This window comes from Sus scrofa, chromosome 1 (genome assembly GCF_054392235.1).
Source record: "Sus scrofa isolate SSC_HxYL_T2T_F1_AM1 chromosome 1, Sscrofa_HxYL_maternal_Yorkshire_Landrace_v2.0, whole genome shotgun sequence".
Taxonomy (NCBI): domain Eukaryota; kingdom Metazoa; phylum Chordata; class Mammalia; order Artiodactyla; family Suidae; genus Sus; species Sus scrofa.
The window spans coordinates 90429956-90457033 of record NC_139383.1 but is presented as its reverse complement, the minus strand read 5'-3'; the positions used below and the strand labels follow the sequence as shown (position 1 = coordinate 90457033).

The window sequence follows — 27078 nt, the reverse complement described above, 5'->3', positions numbered from 1 at the left end:
AGAATTTTAATGCCTTTAACATACATTTGTAATGTCTCTAATCATTTAACAGATTTTTTAGGTTATCTTATTTTCTGAAGTTCTTAGGTGTTAAGTTGCTTGAATACTTGTCTTTTTTAGTTAAATGACTGTGATGTGTGATAAGTTTGGGTGGAAGATAGATACTACGTATTGGTAACTTTTGCACATTTAGCAGTCCCAGTGAAATATTCATTCACACAAATATGAATTAAGCACAGATTTCTGGATGATAGTGAGCAAAACAAGTGTCTTATTCCTGTGGAACTTATGTTTTAGTAACTGGCTGTTTATTAGTTATTATTGATTAATGTGAAAATATAAGGGTTGACAAAACAAGACTCACAGGACACATGTAGCCCACAGCCTATGGTCTGTGAACCAGAATAGTTTTTACAGTTTTTAAATGGTTGAAAAAAATCAAAAGAATACTGTTTTGTGATATGTGAAAATTATATGAAATTACAGTTTGTGTCCATAAATAAGGTTTTATTGGAAAACAGCTGTGCTTATTGTTTATGTATTGTCTGTGACTGCTTTTGTGCTGTAACAACAGATTTGATTTATAGGGACAGATTTGAAGAGTTTTAGTAGAGAACTCATAAAGCCTAAAATATTTACTGTCTGGCCTTTTACAGATCCCCATATCATTGTTTATACTGTTTGAATGTATTCTGTATAAATTGATATCCACAACATACAGCTTTTTTAGATGGCTGGTACATTTAGTTCACCGGTCAGAATATCAGATTTTAGAGCTGCAAATAAGTATCCACTTTAGAGGATGGTTTGTGAGAATTATGAGACTGTGTAATCCAACTAATGCTTGGCACTGGCAGCTCCTCCTTAAATAGCTATGCTAGTTGTCATTAGTAAATGCAGTGTTACTGAACCTTTGTGAACTGGTTTTCCTTAAAAGTAATGATGTGTTTATCGCTGCTTTCCTGACATCAGTTAAGGCTCATGTTAATAGTTTTATAATCACGTGATTGTTTTGTGCTTATCCATTTGGCCATAGGTGTTCTTATACTGTATGTGCATTAACTAGATTAATGAGGCTCTTTAGATTGAATATATCATCTTCATTTTAGTAATGGTAGTGCTCTAATCTGTGAATAGCCATAAATGGTTTGCTTTTTTACTTATTTATATCTTATTTTCCCCATAAATTTGATGTAGATTACCAAGAGTACAAATAAAATAAAAATTATTAAGAGAAGATGTACCATGCATCTACAGTAACTTAAATGTATTTTAATTGAATAGTTAAATTTTCTGGCAGCTGGATCTGTGTCCTGTAGGTTTATAATTGTTGGAGAAGAAAATCTTACAAATTTACATCCTATGATTCTCCTATGGAGTGATCACCCTGCCCCCCATCCCTACCCTGAAATGCTTTCTAAGTGTAACAGATAGTAGGGAACCTTTCCTGAGAGAATTTGACAAGAAATGTTTTTCATGAGCAAAGCTAAAAGTACTGGTTGTCTAATTGCTGACAAATCTATTTTGGTAATAATAATCTGTTGGCAGCAGAATTGGGAAATTTTAAAATTTGACTTATGCAAATTTTTATGCAAATCTTGCTTTAATGACGGACTTTGAGTTGTATATTGCTATGTCTAAATGCTTTCTTAAAAAGAAAATTCAAAAATGTATAAAAGCACTTAATGAGAAATGTGGTTGAATTAGCTGAGTTTTTTGTCTATTGGGTGAGATAATAGCTTTCTACATTTATATAAAGGAATTTTTAGTACAGTTCCTTTAATTTTGAGAAGTCCTATATGCTAATGATTTTGAGTCTTTTTTTTTTTTTTTTTTTTTTTTTTTGGTCTTTTCTAGGGACGCACCCTCGGCATATGGAGATTCCCGGTCTAGGGGTCTAATCAGAGCTAGCCTCAGCAGTGCGGGATCCGAGCTGTGTCTGCCACCCACAGCACAGCTCACGGCAACGCTGGATCCTTAACACACTGAGTGAAGCCAGGGATCGAACCGCAACTTCAGGGTTCCTAGTCAGACTTGTTAACCAGAGCCAGGACGGGAACTCTTGATTTTGAGTCTTATTTGGAATAGCATAGTTTTTGCCTCTTCTTGTTAAGAATTAATATTTATATTTCTACAAATACCAGTATAAAAATTTCTTATGCAGTGTAATCTGGGACAGCATAGGCTTTAGAATCAAGTTGGTACTTCGGTTTTGTTCACATCTACTTATCTAGTTTGGGCAAGTTTCTTTATGGGTTTTTTTTTTTTTTTTCTTTTAAATGGTCAGACCTGTAGTATATGGACGTTCTTGGGCAAGTGATGGAAGCTGAGCCTCAGCTGTGACCTACCCCCCAGCTGTGGCAGCGTCAGATCCTTTAACCCACTGCTCCGGGCTGGAAATTGAACCATTGCTGCCGTAGAGACAGGCCAGATCATTAACCCGCTGTGCCACAGTGGGAATCCCTAAATTACTTTGCTTTTTAAAGCTCAATGGTCTTTAATAACATAGGTATAGAGTTCCATTAAAGTTTAAAAGATATGCAGTAGAGAGGTTTTGTTTGGAAAGAGAAGCGAAGTGAGAAATTTGACAAATTTGACCGTATTAATCTTGTCACTCAGTAGTGTCAGGTAACTGATCTGATGTTTTTAGTGCAGTTGCTAAATCCCAGTCGGAAGAACTGCTGAGACATATGAAATAATGGAGATTAAATGAGATCTTGAGTATAAAGTAATTAGCATAATGTCTATACATAGAAAGCACTCAAATATTAGTTGTAATCATCTATATATGGAGGAGTGAAATGGTTATACTTTTGCTTCCCAGGCTCTTAGCAGCAGTGGCTCTCCAATGTTAGTATACATCAGAATCACTTGGAAGTTTTGATAAACAGATGGCTGAACCTCACTCCCACAGTTTCTGTTTTAGGAGGTCTGGAGTGGGGCCTAATAACTTGCTTTTTAAAGTGTTCCTAAATGATGCTGGTCTTTCTGGTCTAGGGAACGATACTGAGAGCCACTGACTTAGGGCATTTTTGCAAAATAATAAAGGAATAGGCCTATGTTACAGTGACTGGATGTCCTCATTTCTCAGATAAATGTAACTTAATGACCAATTGTTTAGCTGCTTATGGGCTTTCTAATTGAGGATAGTGGTGTTTCTTCTTGTGTGGGTTAATAATTAATGAATTCCTACCATGGTTAGGCAGTTTATGTCTTTGTTAATGCATAAAATAACTCCAGGATTACAAGGAAAGTTACCTGGTTAGAACAAGGCAACCATTCTATTTGATTCCTAAATTGTTAACTTACCACAACAACACTGTTTTCTGTGAAAAAAGGTCACCAAATGTAAATGTGATTGTATTCTCCTTCTAATGGAAATGAAAGAGTGTGACGAGCCCTTTTATCCCTGTCCACTATAGTTCTGTCCCTGTTACCAGTTGTTTCTCTTGGTTTTGATCACATTGTCCCATAGTTTTTCAGCCTGCTTATGATTGGTAGATATTATGTATGAAAAATCGTAGAGATAACTTGAGGCCTAGGATAATATTTTCTTCTTTTAAAGGGGATCTGCATTTACTTCTTGCTAGTGACAGGAGGAGCATTAGTAATCTCAGATCATCTTAATCCAGTGCTTCTCCCGCTCTAGTCCCCTGATGACCTAGTCCCCTGATTGGCAGTGTCTACATCACATGGGTCTAGTTAGAAATGCATGTTCTCAGGCCCATCCCAGACTGACTGAGTCAGAACAGATTGTAAGACTCAGACACAGCAATTTGCTTTAACAAACCATCCAGGTAATTCTGATTTACTCTAAAGTTGGAACACTGCCTTAAACTAGAGGTTGAGATGAACAGAAGCTGGATGTATAGTTTACCGTTATTCATAGGTGTTTTGAGGTGTTTATGGTACACTCTATACGTGGTTGATGTTGAACTTTTGTCTCCCAAGCTCTTTGAGTCTTCTGGGAGTTTGGCTTAGCTTCTCAGCCTCTCAGTTGCATCTTCTAGAATCAGTAGGTGTCTCAGGGAAAAATATGAATCTGGGCTCAGATCTCTGAGTTTCTTATCCCTGATCTAATATCACTGCCTTGGTAGCGCTAAGGTATTTCAAACGGGTTTTATTTTTTTAAAAATTTGGATTTTGTCCAGCCTTTTCAGTTTTCAGAGAGTAAAAGGAAGATTGAGGTGCATTACCTAATCTGCCATCACCATAAATGAAAGTCTAAAGTACATGACTGTAGGAGTTCCCTGGTGGCCTAGCAGTTAAGGATCTGTGTGGAGCAGGTTCAGTCTCTGGCCTGGGAATTTTTGCATAGTGTGGGTGCAGCCAGAAAGAAAGAAAGACAGACATGACCGTAGAAGATTAAGACGTAAAAAAATGCCTCAAGGAAGAGAAACTGATAAGCAGTGTGTCAAAAATAGATCTTGGAGTTTTAAAATATAGATAATGCCTAAAAACAAGAATGATGACAACACAGTGAACTCTTCTGAGGAAGACTTTTTTTGTGGGAGTTTTTTTTAGGGAACTGTTATATTTCTGTAGAGATAGTGAAGGAGAAGCCAAGTTGTTATCTTCTTAGGACCATATTTTCTTGTCAAAAAGTAAAAAATAAATATTAGACTGCTATTTCAAAAGTAAAATTAAAGTAGATAATGATTTTTAAAATGTTATTTTCAGTAAATGATCACTGAAAACTGAAGACTTTTTGTCTTACTGAGTCTGAAAACAGCTTTTGAAAGAGTGTAGTAAAGAAGTACTTTGAGAAGCACTTTTCAGGGAATGAGCAGTGCTGTTGTCATACTGTGATCTCTGCAGAGTGATTATCATTGATATGTCTTATGTCATCATTTTCAGCTATAAAGTTATGAGGGCGTCATCTGGGTTTCTGTGTTTATGGAGGAGCTTTGACCCTAGAGTCAGAGTCCTTGTCGTGACACCTCACTGTCGTGTTTGGCTGTGCTGCCCTGCTGGCAGCATCAAGGCCTGCTGAGCAGGGTGTTTATCTCCTACACTTGGAAAGAGCTATCCTAAGATTCTCTACCCTCATCCCTTCTGTTTTTCCTCTCTTAATTTTTTCAAATATCTTTGGAGATATTGAAATGAAAAGAAAACACTGTCATAAACACCCATGTTCCTACATACTTGTCCTTAGGAATAAACAGTATTACAGGTGAATTACTCTTAGATCCATGCTGCTGTCATCCCTCTTCCCCATCCTGAAGAGCTGGTGCATTTTTATTACTTTTTTGGTAATTGGATTTTCAAGTAGTTTTTGATAAGTCATTATATTATTTGTTTATTGATTCTTTAATGTTTATGGATCTTTTTACAGTTAAATCGTCAGTCTGAAATTGTTGCCGCTAGTTCTGGTGACCCCTGGAAGACATGTGCAAGACGAAACAAGACTGAAAGTTTAAAACCTTTGAAGGGCAACCCAATTGGGCTTAACATGTTGAACAACAATAAGAAACTGAGGTATAGGCACTTCCCCACCCGTTCCCATAGAAAAGATGAAAGGTTTGACACCCAAAACTAGTATCTGTTTTTGTGACCAATTGGCCCAACCTGTAACGTTTCTTTTCACTTTGTCAGTAGATCCAAGAGGTAGGATGGCCCCTATGTGGTGCTCTTTGCTTTGAATCTTAGGAATAAGATTTAATTGCAGTGATTTCTTGGTTCTGAATAAAAATACTACAAGATAAATTTCAGAAGACTGGGATTTCATAAGATGAGTTTGCTTTCAAATTTTTAGTAAAATCTTGGTCATGTCTCCTTTAGGGAATACTAATCAGGATTCCTGAAGGGGTATTCCTTTTTTTTTTTTTTTTTTTTTTTTCTTTTTTTTTTTTTTTAAGATTCATTTTTGCCCTTCTCATCTTTCCTAGCTGTTGTACTAGTGAACCACTGATGCTGATATGATTGGACTATTATGTATCCCAGAAATAGGGCTGGAATCACTATGTCGTTTCTACTTTGTCATTTTTTAGATAACTGTGTTATATAAAGCTAAGTAATTTTTAAGTGAGTGGTAGAATTGAAAGTAGAGTTTAAGGCTCCTGATTTTTTTTCTATAATTAACATTTTTATTTTGGCATAAAGAAAGCATTTATACTTAAGTTTAAAAGCTTTTTTTATGGATAGTCCCTAGAGAAATAAGAGAAAATATTTCTGAATTAATTTATAGGAAATCTTACAATGCAAAACATTCATTTAGGACTCCTGAGTTGTAGTTTAGTGTTCTACTCTATCTTCTTTCATGAGCTGGATTGGAAACATGTCAGACAAATTCATAAAGTGGAAAGCTAATGGACAATTTAACATGAGCAATGGGTTTATGTATAAATTTTTTTTAACATGGTAAAGGTTTTTTGTGTGTGTGCTCAGATTTTAAAGGATAGATTTTTCATGTGTGCATGTAATTTTTCCCTGTTAAATTATTCTTTGTTTCTTGACTCTGCAGTGAAAATACACAAAATGCATCATTATGTTCTGGAACTGTAAGACGTTTTCCTCATGCTAATGCACAGTTATCAATAGTAAAAACAGCGGCCCAAAGGTAAGGATTCTAATTGCCTTTGTTTAGTATATACATACTTTTTTTTTTTTTTTTTTTTTTTTTTTTTTTGCCACTCTTAAGGAATGGGAAAGTTCTGGGCCAGGAATTGAACCAGTGCTACAGCAGCCCAAGCTGTTGCAGTGGCAATGCCAGGATCTTTAAACCACTGCACCACAAGGAAACTCTACCATCTTCTTTCATAGGAATTTTCACTGCCTTTTTTTAACCTTTTTTTCTCCCCCAAACTTTGTGGAACTTTACTGTGTTTCCATTGTTTCTAAAGAGATATATTCATGTCTCTGAAGTAATTAATTTCCTGGAATTTTGTTATTTATTACTTTATTTTGTTATTTTTAATTTATTACTTGATATATATCAAATAAAAATCTAGGAAAGGAATTCTGTCACATTCTATAAATAGAGGCGTTTTAAGTAAAAGCCATTCTGTTGCATTATGTTCCTGTGAAATTAAGCTGATTTTTACAATATTTGACAAAGAAATCTTTAGTTGGTAGCTTAGCTCTGGAGTAAAACTACAGTTATTAATTACCTTACTTTCTTTGTAAGGTTTATTGGATTTCCTAGTATCGATATAAATCACATTAGTAGTTTTAAATGTTTGAGACATTTTGATGTTTTTGTAAATTTGAATGTTTTTGTCGATTGTGAAAGTACTACTTGAACCTTAATGAAAAGTAACATGTAACACTTGGTGTTTTTAAAAGCTCCCAAAGTTTTTCGTAACCATTTTGGGATGGTTTTGATATTTCAGTTGAATTTCAGTTCTTAATTTCAGTTGACTCCGAAATTCTTAAACTCCAACAATTAGAAAAATAATTTATCTCTTTCTTGCATTATGAATAGTTGCATAATATTTTTATAACTAGTAAAATTTAAAGATTTGGTATGTATGCTGGATGCTATTCTTCATTTTTAAAAAAATGTTGATTTTAGACTGCTACTCATTTAGAAAATGTATCGATATAAATCACATTAGTAGTTTTAAATGTTTGAGACATGTTTGAAATCATTCTGTATTTGCTATTTTTTTAATAGATATGAACTTTGATTTTTATTACTTTGACAGTGTTGTCTTTTTTATTTTATTTTATTTTTTTGTCTTTTTGCTATTTCCTTTGGCCGCTCCCGCGGCACATGGAGGTTCCCAGGCTAGGGGTCGAATCGGAGCTGTAGCCACAGGCCCATGCCAGAGCCACAGCAATGCGGGATCCGAGCTGCGTCTGAGACCTACACCACAGCTCACAGCAATGCCGGATAGTTAACCCACTGAGGAAGGGCAGGGATCGAACCCGCAAGCTCATGATTTCTAGTCAGATTCGTTAACCACTGCACCACGATGGGAACGGCTGTATTTGCTATTTAAATAGATTTTCTGTAACATAAAGTTTCACCTTAAAAACTTTAATATTTCTCATACTTTAGGACAATAATAAAATTTTTCCTTTGCTTAAATGTATTATTTTTCATAGTTTTTGCATAAGATACTTCAGAAATTAAACTAAAAAGAAATTACTGTATATACCAAAAATTTGGCTTAATTACAAATTAAGTTCCCTGGCCTCCATATGACACAAACATTAGAACAGATAATAAAAGTAGGGGAGGGAGAAGGATAGACACACTGTTTCTCATACATACACTGAACCCATCTGCAGAGTCCATCCCTAAGAAAGATCTCTCTGGTTGCTATTCTGAAAATGTGTTCTAAGTTGAAATACTAATTTACAGTCAAGTGATATATTCTACCAGAATTATTGGTTTATAAGTTACCTATTAGATTAGAATTATTTGCACTGTGCCTTTCTCTCTTCTTCCCTCCTTTCTTCATTGGTAATGTTGAAAAAAAAAAAAAAAACCTGATTCTAGTTTGGGAATTGGTTTGTGTTTTGTTTTATTCTATGTCTTGGCACCTCTTATACCTTGCCTTGTATATCATTGCTCATCTGTATAAAGATTAGGTTCTTTTGGGAGGTCCACTGTAGCTCAACGGGTTAAGGATCTAATGGTTTGCTGCCGTGGCAAGGGTACAGTCCCTGGCCTGGAAACTTCTGCATGCCATAGGCATGGCCAAAAAAAAAAAAAAAAATTGGAAGGGGTATTTACTAGTAAAATATTGTGTATTTATTTATTTATTTAAAAAACACCAAACCTGGGAGTTCCCTTCGTGATGCAGCAGCAACGAATATGACTAGGAACCGTGAGGCTGTGGTTCCATCCCTGACCTCACTCAGTGAGTTAAGGATCCAGCATTGCCATGAGCTATGGCGTAGGTCACAGAAGCAGTTTGGATCCTGTGTGGCTGTGGCTGTGGCATAGGCTGGCAGCTGTAGCTCCAATTCAGCCGCTAGCCTGGGAACCTCCATGTGCTGCAGGTGTGGCCCTAAAAAGCAAAAAAAAATACCCAAACCTGATTTATTTTGTACTTAATCCTGAGTGAAAATTCTTGACAAGAACAAGTAGGGGCAGTAAGGAGAACTGTGAAGAGTCATGACAGCAGGATAGATGTACTTTTGCTTGTCCCTTATTTATAGAATAAACATTTCTTAGTCCTACTGCAGTGTGACTGTCATTAAAAAGATCAAACCCCAGTCATTGAGAGTTTTTCCAGTTTTCTTCCTTCAAAAATATTGTGATTTTATGCTACAAACCCGGCATAGGTGCAGAATAATCAAAGCTAAATACATGAAAGGCTTTGCCTTGAAACTCAAGTTTGGTTAGGGTAGAGGACAGAAAGACAGGTAAACAGACACTGGTGAGTATCATAGTAGAGATATACATGGTACGTGTAGCACTGTTCTCAGAGAAGGAGCAGTGAAGATCACAAAGGGAGTATTACAAAAGCTTTCGAGTGTATTAGCTAGACAACTCTCCATGCAGTAGCAGCCACATGTGCTAAGGCGTGAAAAAAGCCTTCAGTGAGCAGATTGCCACTAAACTTGGTTATAATTAGCGCAGTGTTGGGGCAGTTGTCAAGAAGTTGAGCACACCAGCTGATACATTTTCTCCTAATTTTTCTTATTTTCTCAACTCTCAATTTGAAATTAAAAGGACCTGCCACTATTGGTAATTCACATATATAATCCATTCTTCTTGGGTTGAGTGGTATAAGTTGTCTTTTAAGTAAAGCAAACCGGCATTTTGTTTGAATAATGTGTAAGATATGGGAACAAGTATATCACACCTTCTCAATCTGAAAGAAATAAATGAAGGTTGTTAAAATATCAGATCAGATTAACTACTGTTTGGGAGAATATTATGATTCTGATCCATTTTCTTACTGCTCTTCCAAAGTTAATTGATACTTAAATAGATTGGGGAGTTCCCTTGAAGTCTAGTGGTTAGGATTTATTGCTTTCATCATTGTGGCCCAGGTTCATTCCCTGGTTTGAGAACAGAGATCCCACATCAAGCTGCTATTTGTGGTGGCCAAAGGAAAAAGTTTTTTAAAAAAAATTTTTATATACTGGTAGTGGTGGAGGATGGGGTGAAATGCAGACACTTAAAAATCTTTGTAACTATAAAATCTCTACTTCTGACTTAGACTTGGAAAAAGAGCACATTTACTTGTCTATGTTTCATTTACATTTTCACTTTTCTTTGTTTTTGCTTTTTTTTTTTTTTTTTTTTGGTCTTTTTTTGCTATTTCTTGGGCCGCTCCCACGGCATATGGAGGTTCCCAGGCTAGGGGTCGAATTGGAGCTGTAGCCACCGGCCTACGCCAGAACCACAGCAACGGGGGATCCGAACCGCGTCTGCAATCTACACCACAGCTCACGGCAACGCCGGATCGTTAACCCACTGAGCAAGGGCAGGGACCAAACCCGTAACTTCATGGTTCCTAGTCGGATTCGTTAACCACTGCACCACGATGGGAACTCCTGTTTTTGCTTTTTAGTAAGAATAGGGGAAACGACTTGAACGGACCCTAGGGGAAAATGAATGTCTACAAAGGCATATATAATCCATAAATGGGAAAATGGGCTCCTGAAATAAGCAAGACTTAATTATTAATGAAAAACACCATTTCGAAAGAATTTTCGAAGTCCAGTATCAGGTCATGGATACCAGAATCAATCACTATCTTTTTCTTTCTGGGTTTTTTTGGTTTGTTTGTTTGTTTTTTATTTTAAGAGCAGAAATAATCCAATAAGAATGTAAGTTCACATTTTTACAAAGTCCTGCATTACTGATCATGGTGTCCCTCATTTTTTAAAAACTTTTTTTTTTAATGGCTGCACTTGAAGCATATGGAAGTTCCTGGGCCAGGGATTGAATCCAAACCTCATCTGTGACCTACATCATAGCTGCAGCAATGCCAGATCCTTTAACCCATTCACCAGGCCTGGGATTGAACCCGTACCTCCACACTGACCTGAGCTGCTGCAGTCAGAGTTTGAACCCACTGTGCCACAGTGGGAACCCTTAAAAGCGTTTTTTTTTTGTTGTTGTTGTTTTGTTTGTTTGTTTTTTAATACATAAGCTTCTTTAGGGCAGGGCTTAATAGTAAACTTATATTGAGGAATATTGGAAACGTACCATTAGTTATAAATTAGATATAATAAATGTATTTTTCTCAAGAGAAATGAGCATAGGTATATATATGTTTTTGTCTTGTTTGTTTTCTTACTAACTGCCTTGGTTTATTGGAAATCACCAGACCTGTTCCTTTTACTTCTACACTCTTCTATCTCTTTTATTCTGTATGATGAGTCTGAAAAATAAAAGCAAGAGTTCCAAACTCTTCTCACTGCTTGGGCACAGCACTATAAAGTTGGAAATGGCTAGATTAGATATTAATGCCTAACTTTTGGTTTTCGTTTTACTTTTCTTGAAAATATAATAACATCTTAAGTATATAAAAATGGAAAGACTATATTTAAACTTTTATATTTTATTTCATTTATTTTAATAGGGGTATGATAGTTTTCCCTCATTTTTCTGTCATTTGTCCACATAAATTTATTTTATACAGATTATTCTATTTTTTTAAACAACAGAAGTAAAATTTCAAATATGGTATTCATGTAAGTTAGTTCTTTTTCTTACTATTAAAACTTTCTTAAATATTTCTTTTCAATGTTGTTTACATAAAGCTAACTTTTACCATGTTATTTTTTCTTAATTTGGCAGGATTAAATGGGTATTTTACTTGTGTGCTTTACATGATTAGAATAGAGGAGTTAATATGGGAAGCCAGGGATTTTGGAAACTGTTTTGCTTACAGTTCTGAATGTTTAGTTTCTTTTATAATAGACATAATTCTAGGATGTGCATCTTATTCTAATTTGGGGGGCTTTATAATTTTACTCTGGAGTAATAGATGTTGATAGCTTTTTAGATTTCCCGTGAGCTGTGGAGGAGAGTGGACCTTTTACACATTGGACTTTTGATTAGAGGCAACGATTTTAAGTTCTAGGGCTTTTCTTGTCCCACATTGTGTACTGTATTTGTATTTAACCTAACGCTCTTGTGCAGAAGTTTCAACCTGAAAACAAATTTTTTTTTCTTATTCAGAAGCAAATACAGTTGACCCTCCGTATCTGGGGGGTTCTACATTCATGAATTCAAACAACTCCGGATAGAAGATATTAAAGGGAAAAGAAAAGAGGAAGTTCCAAAAAGCAAAACTTGAATTTGCTGGTGCTCACAACTGTTTCCATAGGATTTACATTGTATTAGGTCTTCTAAGCGATGTAGAGATGATTTACAGCATGTGGGGAGGGTGTGCCTAAGTTATATGTGAATACTGCACCGTTATTTTATATGAGACCTGAGCATCCATTGTTGGTATCTGAGGGGGGTCCTAGAACCAATCCCCTGCAGATGTTGAGGGATAACTGTTAGTCATACCTGATAACAGGATTGAAACGTCAAAAAATATAACTTTCAGAAAGTTTTATTGTTCCTTGAAGACTATTTCCATAACTTCCCTAAAATACCATATATCCTCAAATGTTGGATGGTTAAATAGAACTCTTTCAGGAATTTTTCATTTCTTGGTACATTCTTTTTTCTTCTTTAAATATGTTTAGAAATAATTATTTCCTGTACTGACAAAAATTGAAAACCAGTTTGCATATCTGACAAGATTCAGAACACTAGTATATAACATATATAATGTGTTTAAAACAGATTAATCACAGAATTTTGCCTTATTGACTGCAGTTACTAAAACTACAATGATATATCAAAAATGAGGTCTTGCCTCTTACATGTTTTTTCTTTTTCATGTCTTAAGCAGTCTGGACCAAAAGGAAAGGTAAGCTCAATATCAATGAAATTAGAGCATGGATTTAACAGTAAAATACCAGATTATTTGTATGCTTTGAAAAATATTCATGGAATTAGAGTTCATCATTAAGCTTATTAATTATTTTAATAAAAGGAAACATTTAAACACAACATATTTGACTTATATGGGTCATATTTCACCATAATTCTCAAAATATATTTTTCTGTAAATGATTATTATATTTTTGTACCGATGTGTGAGTACTTTCCTTTTAAAAATGAATATTTCATCATTTTAGTGGTAAAATTTCTTTCAGTTACATAATTTAAATATTTCTTGTTATATTTTAGTGATAATAGTTTTGTTTTACACGTAAGTAGAGTGAAGGGATAAGTGGAAAGTAGAGTACCTTAAGCTGGAGTTAAAACTCTAAATAGCAAATGTGTTCCTATTCTGACCCCAAAATTTGTGGCAGATTTTTATGATTAATCTTCATTCTGTTTGTAATAACACTAGCAGACATATCATCCTTAAGCAGAAATGTTGGATAATGTAAATAACATGGAAACAAAGTTTTTTAAGAACACAGGTTTCTTTGAATAGTGAAATGATTGTACTTCTAAAGCAAAGTGTCCATAACAACAGCTTATCTCCTCAATGTATGTATGTGAAAATTTTTTTTCATGTACACATCTTATTTTCTTGCTCTCCTGAGTCTCCAAAGCCTTTTATGAACCCTCCTCCCAAAACAGGTAAACAGCCCTTGTGTTAAACCAGTACTTTGATGTCATTCATTGATCTTAATTTAACTATGTAACTTTGACTATAATTTTATTAAGAGGTCTAGTAGAGGAGCCAGCGAAGACAACTTGCAGTATTTTATAGACTGCTGTAAATGTTCATCTTCATGAACATCAAGTTTCTAAAATATAAATTTAAAGGTGATCCTGTCAGCAAAAGATTTAGGCTTATTTTATAATTCTGAAATACTTAACAGTTCTTACATGTTTTAAATGAGTGGGTTGTACAAATATTTTGCTGTCTTCTGGGAAAGAAAAATTATTTTTTTGTTGTGTCTTTTTCCATTTGAGTAAATCATTATTTCTTACAGATATAGGTGAGTCGTTTTGTATCTTTACAAAAATTTAAATTTAAAAAATTTTAAAAACTGATAAGTGATTATATTTTAGGAGGAAATCATTAATAAGGTATTTTTTAATAATACTGCTAAAGAATATATCTTAAATAACTATGTAATCTCCTATGAACCAGACTCTTGTTTTATATAAACAAATTATTTCATGTATGCTATAGTAGATAAAATATAGGTACTGTTAATATTATGAAGAAGTATAAAGATCTTAGATTATTCTCTTTTTCCCAGTAGCCTTGGAAGGTTTATAGTGATCCCCCCCCCCCCAGTTTTGGCTTCTTTTGCATGTTTCTGTAGTGGAAATTTATTCCTTGATTATATTCAGCAAATATTTTAATGACTCTCTGTGCCAGGCACTCTTCTAGGAGCAGCCAGAAATCCCTGCTCTCTTGGAAGTACATTCTTGGTGGAATAACCCTGGAATAGGAGTCAGAAGATGTAGAATTAAGTAACCAGTATTATCAGTAGGCACATAACTTACTGTAAACTGGAGATAATGATATTTGCCCAATTTTAAAGGAGATTTGTGAAGAACAGATGAGTTAATTTTTTTAAACTAACATATACACTGTAAAGTTTAGAATTTCTGTAATAGTAATAGATGCTGAAATTCTGTCTTTTTGTACCACCTGGAGCAAGACATGAAGCAGCAGCTGTTTATAAAATAGGTTATGATGAACACACCTGAATGATTTATTCAGCAGCTTAGTTATCTTTAGGTTGAATTTAGCCCATGAATCCTTTGGATTCTTAGCTAAAATTATTTTATCTTTGTCAGAGATAAACTGAGAACTTTTGTGTCAGTAGAATTTACCTAGTAAACTTTTTTTACATAAATCTTTTTTTCTCTCTTCTTAGGAACAAAGCCACATCTTTTTTTTTCTGATCTTTGAAGGGTGATAGAAGATCCTTTATGTTTATCCCTTAACACATGAAGGACTATAAATCTTTGAACTAAATGATTTCTTTTTAAGAGGATGGTTTAATAAATAAAAATTGGTAGTTTTAAAAGTGTAATCTTCAGATTTTTTTCCATTTATACTATATTCTTGGCACAATGAGGTATATGTTAAGTTTAAAACCAAGCAGGAATAAATAATAAATAATACTAAGATTCAGAGCTCACAAACTTAAAAGAAAAATTGCTGCCATTTTTCTTCATTGTAGGTGACTTTGAGAACTTTAATGGCTTGAATTCTTTGCTGACTCTTGGATGGATAGATTGTGAATACAGTGTATGTGGTAGCATCAGGAACGTAGAATATTTAATCTGGTGTTAGAACTGTTTTTTTCTTTCCTCCCTAGATACAGACTGTTGACCTATTATGAAACTGAAGCACATAGTAATTTTCAGATTTAAAATTTTTAAAAATATTTTTATTGTAAAAAGTTTGTGCATATCGTAGAGAACTCTGAAACAACAAAAAGGTACAGAAGTGAAAATAATACAGCAAAAGAACGTAAATACTAGAAATGTTTACATAAAGGGGTTGGCTGAAAAGTATTATAATGAAACATTTTATAATTATTAAAACGCTCTTAAAGTAGAAAATTACATCAATAGGATCTTGATGCTTTTTTTTCAGTATTTTTTTCTGTCTGCTTTATAGTATATGCCTAACGGAGTTCCCTTTGTAATGCAGCAGAAGCGAATCTAACTAAGAACAATGAGGTTGCCGGCTCAATCCCTGGCCTCCCTCAGTGGGTTAAGGATCTGGAGTTGTCATGAGCTGTGGTGTAGGTCTCAGACACAGCTCAGATCCTCCGTTGCTGTGGTTGTGGTATAGGCCCTCAGCTGTAGCTCCGATTTGTCCCCTAGCCTGGGAACCTCCACATGCCGCAAGTGCGACCCTAAAAAAGCAAAAAATATATATATATAATATGTCTAACAACACACGGAGTTGGAATAAAAGTGCAACTGAATATTCACCTAACAGTGTGCTCTAATACTTCCCAGTTATTACGATGGCTTCTTTTTTTTTTTTTTTTTTTTTTTTTTTTTGGTTTTTTGTCTGTTTAGGGCCACACCTGCAGCATATGGAGGTTCCCAGGCTAGGAGTCTAATTGGAGCTGTGGCCTACGTCACAGCCACAGCAACACAGCATCCGAGCCATTTCTGTGACCAACAGCTCACAGCAACACCAGATCCTTAACCCACTAAGTGAGGCCAGGGATCGAACCTGTGTCCTCATGGATCCTAGTCTGGTTTGTTAAGCACTGAGCCACGACGGGATCTCTTAAGATGACTTCTGAGAGTGATTTTTAGTGATTACCTAATAGCTTGTCCTGCAGTTTATTTAATTAAATCTTCATTATTAGTGATATGTAAATCCTTTTTAAGTATATCCAAAGAGCCTGATCCCAGGTTCCTGGTTAATTATTTGATACCAGTGTTTCTTAAGATAAAGTTAAATTTAATGTGATTTTTGTTGAAGATCCTGGGGACTTTGTTATTTTAAGAAATTTGACTATTTGATTCTAAAGTTTATTTAGAAGAGTAAATATTTGATGAGAGCAGCAGACTTTTTTTTTTTTTTTTTTAAAGTCTAAGTGGGGAAATAGAAGGATGAGATGTTTTGCCACATAATAAAACATACTTTGAAGAAAACAATGATTGGGCGTGGAAACACTAAGAAAGGACAGGAAGTAACACAAAAGTAAACAGAGTAGGGAATCTAGATATATTCAATTTTTTTTTTTTTTTTTGGTGTTTTTTTTGTCTTTGTTGTTGTTGTTGTTGTTATTTCTTGGGCCGTTCCCACGGCATATGGAGATTCCCAGGCTAGGGGTTGAATCGGAGCTGTAGCCACCGGCCTACGCCAGAGCCACAGCAACACAGGATCCGAGCCACGTCTGCAACCTACACCACAGCTCACGGCAACGCCAGATCCTTAACCCACTGAGCAAGGGCAGGGATCGAACCCGCAACCTCATGGTTCCTAGTCGGATTCGTTAACCACTGCGCCACAACAGGAACTCCGATATATTCAATTTTAACAAACCTGTCTAATCCATGAATATAAACACTTACAGTGCCTTTCAAATGCCTGAACCATATACAGTATTTGCACATGGGCTAACAAATTAATATTTTGAATTACTTTACGGTGGTTCTGCATGGTGGCTAGTGGCTCAGTTTTGACATTACCATACTGTATCCCAATGTGTGTACTATTATGTGACATGATAAATACACTTCTAATTACTTACAGCTGTTTAGTTTTACAAGTTTATTCCTTCCAGTTATTTAACAAGTGCCTGCTATGTTCTAGGCATAAGGATACAGTGATGAGCAAAACAGTCAAGATGCCTGCACTTCTGTAGTTTATGTTTTTATGGGCAAAAACTGATAATGAACAAGTAAAACACCAAATAATAAGTTCTGTGTAAGTGAAATTGAAAGATGTGATATAGTGACGGTCTGGTTTCTTTAGACAGTCTATTCAGAGAGACACTCTACTATGAAGCTAACATTTAACCAAGAACTGACTGAATTATTAGCCATGCCATGATCATAGAGATGGCTTTTCCAGGTAGTGAAGGAGGTGTGCTAAGACATTAATGCAGAAATGAGTTTGGCATGTTCAAAGAATGGAAGGAAGGACCATTGTGGCTGGAGTTTGGGGAGCAAAGGAGAAAATGGTATGAGTTGGGTTTTGTGAGTTCAGCTAGGACCCCTGGATCATAAAAGGCTTTGTGCGATGATCTGAAGAGCTTGGGTTTCATGTTGATGCATTCATTAGATGCTTTCAGGGCATTTTATGTAGGGAAGTGTTATCACCTGATAAATCTGAGATTTTTTTAAAAAAAATTTCTTTTGTATATAGTTTATAATTTGGCACAATTAAAAACTTAAGTCAGTGGCATTCAGTTAAGGCTATATAAGCGTGTTTCACTTACCAAATAGAGACATGCTACAAAAGAAAATCAGTAGTAATCTATGTCTAAGTATTCAGAATTATCTCAGCAAAATCTAGGAGTTGGAGAGGTAAAAAGGCAGAAATAAAGGGATCCTTTTATAGAGGGGGGGAATTGAGTGGGATAGGATAGGGCGGTAAAAGAATTTTAAATGTCCCCTTAGGGTGCAATAGAACATCTTGCTTGAGGAAATAGTTGGAGTCTTGATAAAATGTTAATGAACAGAAATATGCAATTGGAATAAGGATTGAGAGAGGGAAGGTAACTATTCATTTGTTAAACTAACTTGGGGCGAAAAAAACAAATAGTAATTAGTAACATCAGTAAAAATAGGGGAGAAGAGAAATCAGTGAAGATAAATAGATGAAATAAGATCAAAGGAAAACAAAGTTTATCAGCTGTAGTAATACTTGTGATCAAGTTGAATATAATTTAATAAAAGACAAAACTGGTTGAATTAAATCTAGCTATATTATGTTGCTTATAAGAATCAGATATGAAATAACCATTTGTAAGTAAAGGGGTGTCTTGAGTCAGAAGAATTGCATGCAAAAGGAAAGCTTGCAATTTTCTAGTAGAATTCTAGCAACAAATGAGATTGGATTAAGAATAAGAAGCACTAAATAGGATAAAGGATACGTTTTATAAATGAGACACAGAGTATAACAACAAAATGTATAAATCTCCCCTAAAATATTTACAACGCAAGAAGTTCTTGGTTAAGAGTACAGCTATAGAGATTTTAATGCATCTCTTCAAAAACTAGGTTGATTTGCATTTAAACATGAGTTTGGAATAACAGATTTTAAAGGAAAATGAACACATTTAATTTATCTTAAAGAAATTTGCATCTTTTGGGATCAGTTAAAGCATTGGAACAATTTATGAAATGAGTTATTAAAACCAGCTTAAAAAGAAATGGCGCTCTCTAATAAAAGGAACATGGAGAAATGGCTGGTTCTAGGGATGGCTTAACAATCTTCTAGTATCAGAATCCAAACACGTATTCAAAAAACAAAAGGGAACTTGTTTCTGTAGCACATATACCAAAATTGGAACGACACAGATTTTCATGGCCCCTGTAGAAGGATGACATGCAAATTTCACATTTCCGTAGGTTTTATGTTGTGTATGTTTTACCAGAATTTTTTTTAAAAATTAGGTTATATCAAAGGAATACAAGAGCCAGCTGAAAGCTCCCAAGCACCAAAACTGAATCAATTGGACTATAACCTAAATATAAAATAAATATCCATGAGTCATACTGATACCAGTAATTGAATAGTGATTTATTTATTGAACTATCCTAGGATTTTTATAAGCAGCATAAAATGAATTGGGGGAAACGGACAGCTATTTATTACAGAAAAGTTCCAGATAATACGTGTAGATACTGCTCTCTTCAGGAAACTCTTTAACTCCCCCCTCCCCTTTTGTGGCCTGAACTGACTAGAGTTGCTTCTGAATAGAATGTAGAAAGGGAAAATAAGTAACTTTGGGGTGGAGAAACCTGGCAGACACTCAGGGCCTTAGCCAAATGATCAAGGTAACATCACTAGTGATAATAAGGGTACTTTTCCCCAAACCTACAACCCCAGTCTGATCATGAGAAAAATATCAGACAACACCTATTGAGAGGGGATTCTGCAGAATAACTGACCAGCTCTTCCAGAGTGCTATGGTCATGAAAAACAACGTAAGTCTGGGAAGTACAGAAGAGGCTAGGGAGATATGATGACTGCATGTGGTGGATTCTAGAACAACAACAACAACAAAAAGACATTAGTGGAATAGCCGGTGAAATTGGAATGCAGCCTGGCATTTAGTTAATAGCAGTGCACAGTGTTGGTTTGTTTTTGATGTGCATATGAGGGTAATGAGGTGTTAACGCTAGGAAAGACTGGGTGAAGGATACAAGAGAATTCCAAATTGTCTTTTCAACTGTCTGGCACATTTAAAATTATTCTAAAATAGAGTTCATTTTTAAAAAGACTTTTGGGGCTGGAACCTGTCTAACCTTTAATAAGCAGAGCATTCTGATGTTATTTAAACAGTTTTGCATGGAAGGGGGAAAAAGCTTGCCAGTTCATTTTACGCACCTTGTAAAACATTGGGTCCGTGAAGTGAGGTTTTCTCTAAAACTTCTATGCAAAATACAAATCCCTAGAAACAAAAAAAAAAAAAAAAAAAAAAAAAAAAAAGTGCTCTCACCTAGTAGAAAACAGAAGGCAGGGACACTTGTCTGCTTCTTGGTTTGAGGTGAACATTATACTAGTTTGGAGTTTGAAATCTTAGTGTCTATAGAGTGATGGACCCCTCAAACCAAGAAATTTATGTCGAATTTCATTTTTGATCACCTTTTTTTTTAAACAACTAAATTTTTTATAGCTAGAAAGCTCTTATCAGATTCTCTTATCAAACTAATACTAGTTTCATTCATACTTTCATTCTGAAATTCTTAAGTTCTTTTATTAAAGTATGCTTTTATTTCTGTGATTTATTCATTATAATACTTTATTTATTTATTTATTTATTGTCTTTTTTAGGGCTGCACCCATGGCACATGGAGCGTCCCAGGCTAAGGGTCTAATCATAATTGTAGCCATCGGCCCACGCCATAGCCACAGCAACACCAGATCTGAGCCGCCTCTGCAGCCTACACCACAGTTAAGGGCAACGCCAGATCCTTAACCCACTGAGCAAAACCAGGGATCGAACCGAAACCTCATGGTTCCTAGTCGGGTTTGTTTCCACTGCACCATGACGGGAATTCCTGTAATACGTTTTTTAAAACAAAACTTTTGCCCTGTTTGTATAGAGAAAGATGTAATAAATATTGGATACGGAAAGGCCCTAAGTTTTGGAAATGTTGGCAAATATACATAATCGTTTTTTAACATTACAATACATGATAGGTCATAAAGGTTACATGTATTTAGCATGTTGTTCATTCCTTATAAGCAGTGCCTGCTTCAGTGCACTGTGTCAAACAGCAAAGGGCAGAATGAATTGTTCAGCATTTTCAGTGATCCCTGTATGTCTGTGAATTTTTGTTTCAGATTATTTATGCCAGTTATTATTGAATAAAACTGTGCTTATGGCATACCCCAGAATAAATAAACACATATTTTGGATTTGTCAATTTGAACCTGTTTTCCAGATTTTGTGGCCACTCTGACAAATTAATTTCCTTGTTGATAGTCCTTAGTATTTAAGAATATCTGCTGTTTCTCTTGTCCACTATTTTAAAAAATGTATAATAAATAGAGGTTTTGGAGTTTACCATAACATATTTTGCTTCAGATTCATTGCCTCAGATGCATTTTATAGTTGGTATCTTTGTTTTTCCAAAGTGTAGAATTATAAAAATTAAGAGATTAAAACAATTATTTGATTTAAAGATAAGATTATATTATATCCTTTATAGTATGAATGTGTGTAGAATATGAAAACATGCATTTTACTTAAAGTTTAATATAGTTAAAAATCTGAAAATCTACCTTTTTCATAGTACTGGCATTACTATCTCTAAGGCAAATTCTCATCTTCACAACTTGCATCTTCATGAATATTAAAATCTTGGCAGTGTGAAACTTACCCGGTTGTATCCATGCTGCTCAGTAATGAAGAAAGCACCATTACTCTCTAGTATTGATGCAGTTTGCCGGGATACCGATTCTGGTGTTCCTGTTTAATAGTTGTGTGTCCATGGCCAAATTAATTAACCTCATTGTGCCTCAGTTTCCTCATCTGTGAAGTGTTTAATACTGTTATGTACATTATAAGGCTATTGTGAGGATTAGAGTATTTAATAGACATGAAGCACTTAGAACAGTACCTGGCACATGGTGCTCACTATTTGCTAACTGCTGTCACAAATACACTGCTCTCACTGTGCTTATCATTTTCTTCTCGTCATTTTCATATTTTGTTTTCAATTTAGATGCTTTGACTTCCATTATTTCTTGTAAGCATATGAAATCCTTACAGGAAAATTCCTTTAGAAATGAAATGATTTTAAGAAGCTTTTATTTAGGATAGGAAAGTAGCTGTTGCACCTCCTTGGTCTATGCATTTTTTGCAAATTTCCTTTAATGCTCTTATCCCACAGTTAGCTGTAAGTTTTTTGCTTTTCTCCCAGAGTAGTGTATATTTGGATTTATATGATGTTTTAGGATCCTTATTTAGTAAGGATTCCTGTTCACATTCCTGGAAATTGATTGTATATGACGTCTGACAGCATAATTTAATACATTTTAAGAGTATAATTATAATTATATGCCTACAATGTAATTATGTTATTACATAACTTTTTTTTTTTTTTTTTTGCTGATTTTAGAATTATTCTCAGGCCAGTATTTTGTTCACTGTTTATTCCTTTATTCATTGATTTTTAAACTGGGAACATTTATAGCAAAATTAGGCAAATTGAGTATTTATTTTAAGCTGAGTAATTTTTTTCCAAAAATGTGTGACAGTAAAATATTAGGACTTTTTTAAAAGTTTTTATAAACTGATTATGAAGGCAGTTCCAAAGAAAAGATGGTAACGTTTTGTGCATTTGGAAAATAAATACATAACTTTCCAAAATGACTGCTTTGAAAGTACAAATACTTGGATTCTTTCATTAAATACTTATTTGAAAAATTGTCCTCTGTGGGCTCTCAAAGATCGACAGTTAAAATAAAATATAGTCACTGCCCTTAGGGACCCTGTAGTATATTAAGCTTTAGTATATTTGTGTAAAATAGTTTTATTATTTTGTAGTACCACTTTTTATATGTTAAAGAAGCTATGATTTGCTTTTAATGAATGTATTATAAGTATTCCCTCAACTTTTTCATTAAAAATTTTTTTCCTGTTAGAATACAACTATGTAAATTTCCTTTTCTAGGAAAGAATACCCACCTCATGTCCAAAAATTTGAAAGTAATCCTGTAACGTTAAATCGGCCTCAAGGTGTTGGTAAGTGTGTAGTTTTATTTGTTACACCGGTGAAGAGTTTTGAGTAATTGTATGAAAGGTGGAAATAGGAATATGATGCTGACTTTAGAATATTCTCAGGTATAATAGAACTATTATATAGATCCATTTTTGTTAACTGATTTGGGAATTTATTTGTGACCTGAAATCATTATGACATGTTTGATGGAGGGAACGTTCGGGTGATTATAATGGAAATCTTTTGATTATATTAGCATTGTTGTTAAATTCAAGATCCACATATTAACTATAGATGGGTTATAGCTTCAAGATTGTTTTGCTGAACAATATTAGAGTCTTATGTAATTTTCTTGATTGAAATGGTTTTAATCCTAAGATTTAGAGGACATTAGGCAACCACTGAACTAAGAGACCATACTTGGTAAAACTGTGTTAACAGTAGAAGTTGGGAAACAGTTGTGAGTAGAACTTTATATTTGCTTTGAAATAATTTTTAATACACTGATTTATTATGGCAAAAATAAGAGCAGATAGCATTTATTAAAAGTGTTTCACTCTCAACTTGATGTTCATTTTCTAGAGTAGTGTAATCTGTGGATTCATCTTGTTTGTCCCAGGGCTTTGCTTATTTATTTATTTATTTATTTGCTTTTTTAAAAAATTATGGTTGCTTTACAATAAGGTTCAGTATTACAAATTATACTCCATTAAATTGTTACAAGATGATGACTGTAATTCCCTGGGCTATAGAATATGTCCTTGTTGCTTATGTTTCATCACAGTAGTTTGTATCTGTTAATTCTATAGGCCTTTGCTTATTTTTTTTATTATTATTTTATTTATTTATTTATTTATTTATTGTCTTTTTGCCTTTTTTAGGGCCGCTTCCCAGGGCATATGGAGGTTCCCAGGCCAGGGGTCTAATCAGAGCTGTAGCCACCGACCTACACCAGGGCCACAGCAAAGCGGGATCCGAGCCGCGTTCGCACCCTACACCACAGCTCACGACAAGACTGGATCCCCAACCCACTGAGCAAGGCCAGGGATCCTAGTAGGATTCTTTAACCACTGCGCCGTAATGGGAATTCCTATTTTTTATTTTATTTTTGAAAGGACAATATTAAACATACTGTTCTTTATTTTTTTTTTGGTTTGACCTGTGGTTTCAAGAGTTCTTTTTTTTTTTAATTACTCAGTGACTTTTATTACATTTATACTTGTGCTACGATCATCACAACCAAATTTTATAGCATTTCCATCCCAACTCTCAGTGCATCCCCCCACCCCCCAACCTGTCTCATTTGGAAACCATACATTTTTCAAAATCTGTGAGTCAATATCTGTTGTATCCTTTTTTTAGATTCCACATGTAAGTGATAGCATTTGATGTTGGTGTCTCATTGTATGCTGACTTCACATAGCATGGTAATTTCTAGGTCCATCCATGTTGCTAAAAATGCTGGTATTTTGTTCCTTTTAATGGCTGAGTAATATTCCATTGAGTACATGTACCACTTCTTTATCCACTACTCTGTCAGTGGACATTTAGGTTTTTTCCATGTCTTGGCTATCCTATATAGTGCTGTAACGAACAGTGGAGTACATACGTCTTTTGAGTGGTGGTTTTCTCTGGATAGATGCCCAGGAGTGGGATTGCTGGATCAAATGTAGTTCTATTTTTAGTTTTCCGAGGAATCTCCATACTGTTTTCGAAAGTGGTTGCACCAGTTTACATTCTGACCAGCAGTGTAATAGGGTTCCTTTTTCTCCATGCTCTCTCCATCACTTACTATTTGTAGACTTTTTGATGATGGTCATTCTAGGCCTTTGCTGGTTTTTTTTTTTTTTTTTAATTGAAAATTTTGTTTTTTTCTTTTATTTATTTATTTATTACATGAATTTATCACATCTATAGTTGTATAATGATCATCATAGTCCAATTTCACAGGATTTCCATCCCACAATCCAGGCACATCCCCCAACTCCCCAGACTGTCTCCTCTGGAGACCATAAGTTTTTCAATGTCTGTGAGTCAGCATCTATTCTGCAAAGAAGTTCATTCTGTCCTTTTTTCAGATTCCACATGCCAGTGACAGCATTTGATATTGGTGTCTCATTGTATGGCTGACTTCACCTAGCATGATAATTTCTAGGTCCATCCATGTTGCTAAAAATGCTGGTATTTTGTTCCTTTTAATGGCTGAGTAATATTCCATTGTGTATATCTACCACATCTTCTTGATCCACTCCTCTGTTGATGGGACATTTGGGTTTTTTCCATGTCTTGGCTATTGAAAAGAGTGCTGCAGTGAACATCAGAATACATGTGTCTTTGCAAGTCATGGTTTTCTCTGGGTAGATGCCCAGGAGTGGGACTGCTGGATCAAATGGTAGTTCTATGTTTAGTTTTCTGAGAAATCTCCATACTGTTTTCCACAGTGGTTGCACCAATTTACAATCCCACCAACAGTGTAATAGGGTTCCTTTTTCTCCACACCCTCTCCAGCAATTATTGTTGGTAGACTTTTTGATGATGGCCATTCTGGCTGGTGTAAGGAGGTACCTCATAGTGATTTTGATGTGCATCTCTCTAATAATGAGTGATGTTGAACATCTTTTCATGTGTTTTTTGGCCATCTGTATGTCTTCTTTGGAGAACTGTCTGTTGAAATCTTCTGCCCATTTTTTGATAGGGTTGTTTGTTTTTTTGGTATGAAGCTGCAGAAGGTGTTTATACATCTTGGAGATTAATCCCTTGTCACTTGATTAACTTGCAAAGATTTTCTCCCATTCTGTGGATTGTCTTTTTGTTTTGTTTAGGGTTTCCTTTGCTGTGCAGAAACTTTTAAGTTTAATTAAGTCCCATTTGTTTATTTTTGTTTTTATTGTAAGTACTCTAAGAGGTGGATCTGAGAAGATGTTGCTGTCATTTATGTCAAAAGGTGTTTGGCCTGTTATCCTCTAAGAGTTTTATAGTGTCTGGTTTTATATCTAAGTCTTTAATCCATTTAGAGTTTATTTTTGTGTATGGTGTTCGGGAGTGTTCTAATTTCATTCCTTTCCATGTGGCTGTCCAGTTTTCCCAGCACCACTTATTGAACAAGCTGTTTTTTCTCCATTGTATATCCTTGCCTCCTTTGTCATAGATTAGTTGGCTGTAGGTGCATGGGTTTAATTCTGGGCTTTCTATCCTGTTCCACTGATCTATATTTCTGTCTTTGTGCCAGTACCATATGGTTTCGATGATTGTTGCTTTGTAGTAGAGTCTGAAGTCTGGGAGCCTAATTCCTCCAGCTCCATTTTTCTTTTTCAGGATGTCTTTGGCTATTCTGGGTCTTTTGTGCTTCCAAACAAACTTAAAATATTTTGTTTGAGTTCTATGCAAAGTGTCCTTGGTAACTTGATAGGGATTGCACTGACTCTGTAGATTGCCTTGGGTAGTATACTCATTTTGATAATATTAACTCTTCTAATCCAAGAGCATGGCATATCTATTTGTGTCATCTTTGATTTCTTTCATCAGTGCCTTGCAGTTTTCAGCGTACAGGTCTTTTGGTTTACTCCTAGGTATTTTATTCTTTTGGATGTGATGGTAAACGGGATTGCTCCCCTAATTTCTCTTTCTGATCTTTCATTGTTAGTGTATAGAAATGCAGTCGATTTCTGTGTATTAATTTTGTATCCTGCAACTTTGCCAAATTCGTGGATGAGCTCTGACAGTTTTCTGGTAGAGTCTTTAGGATTCTCTAGGTATAGTATCATGTCATCTGCAGATAGTTTTAGTTCTTCCTTTCCAATTTGGATTCCTTTTATTTCTTTTACTTCTCTAATTGCCATGGCTAGGACTTCCAAAACTATGTTGAAGAGTAGTGGCAAGAGCAGACATCCTTGTCTTGTTCCTGATCTCAGCGGGAATTCTTTCAGCTTTTCACTATTGAGAATGATGTTCGCTGTGGGTTTGTCATATACAGCCTTTATTATGTTGAGGTAGGTTCCCTCTATGCCCACTTTCTGAAGGGTTTTTATCAGAAATGGGTGTTGGATTTTGTCAAAGGCTTTTTCCGCATCTATTGAGAGGATCATATGGTTTTTATTCTCCAGTTTGTTAATGTGTGTATCACACTGATGGATTTGCAGATACTGAAGAACTCTTGCATCCCTGGGATAAATCCCACTTGATCATGATGTACAATCCTTTTAATGTACTGTTGGATGCAGTTTGCTAGTATTTTGTTGAGGATTTTTGCATCG

At 35.0% G+C, this 27078-nt stretch overlaps 1 protein-coding gene and 1 pseudogene across 23 annotated transcripts in view; both read left to right on the top strand.

Moving 5' to 3' along the window:
* The window catches only part of SENP6 (SUMO specific peptidase 6), a 132845-nt gene that overhangs the window by 39307 nt on the left and 66460 nt on the right, over positions 1-27078 (top strand). For 8 of the 23 annotated variants that reach the window (XR_014807954.1, XR_014807942.1, XR_014807941.1 and 5 more), the window contains 4 exons: positions 5336-5478; positions 6464-6559; positions 12819-12839; positions 22778-22848. Coding sequence is in view for 17 of the 23 variants with exons in the window: in XM_021092296.2 (XP_020947955.1) it covers positions 5336-5478; positions 6464-6559; positions 12819-12839; positions 22778-22848 (331 nt within the window). In the remaining 6 variants the exon portion in view is untranslated. The remainder of the gene's footprint in view (positions 1-5335; positions 5479-6463; positions 6560-12818; positions 12840-22777; positions 22849-27078) is intronic. The other 15 variants (XR_014807946.1, XM_021092302.2, XM_084964624.1 and 12 more) reach the window with 2 other exon arrangements.
* LOC146406185 (U6 spliceosomal RNA) lies at positions 18910-19007 on the top strand (annotated as a pseudogene).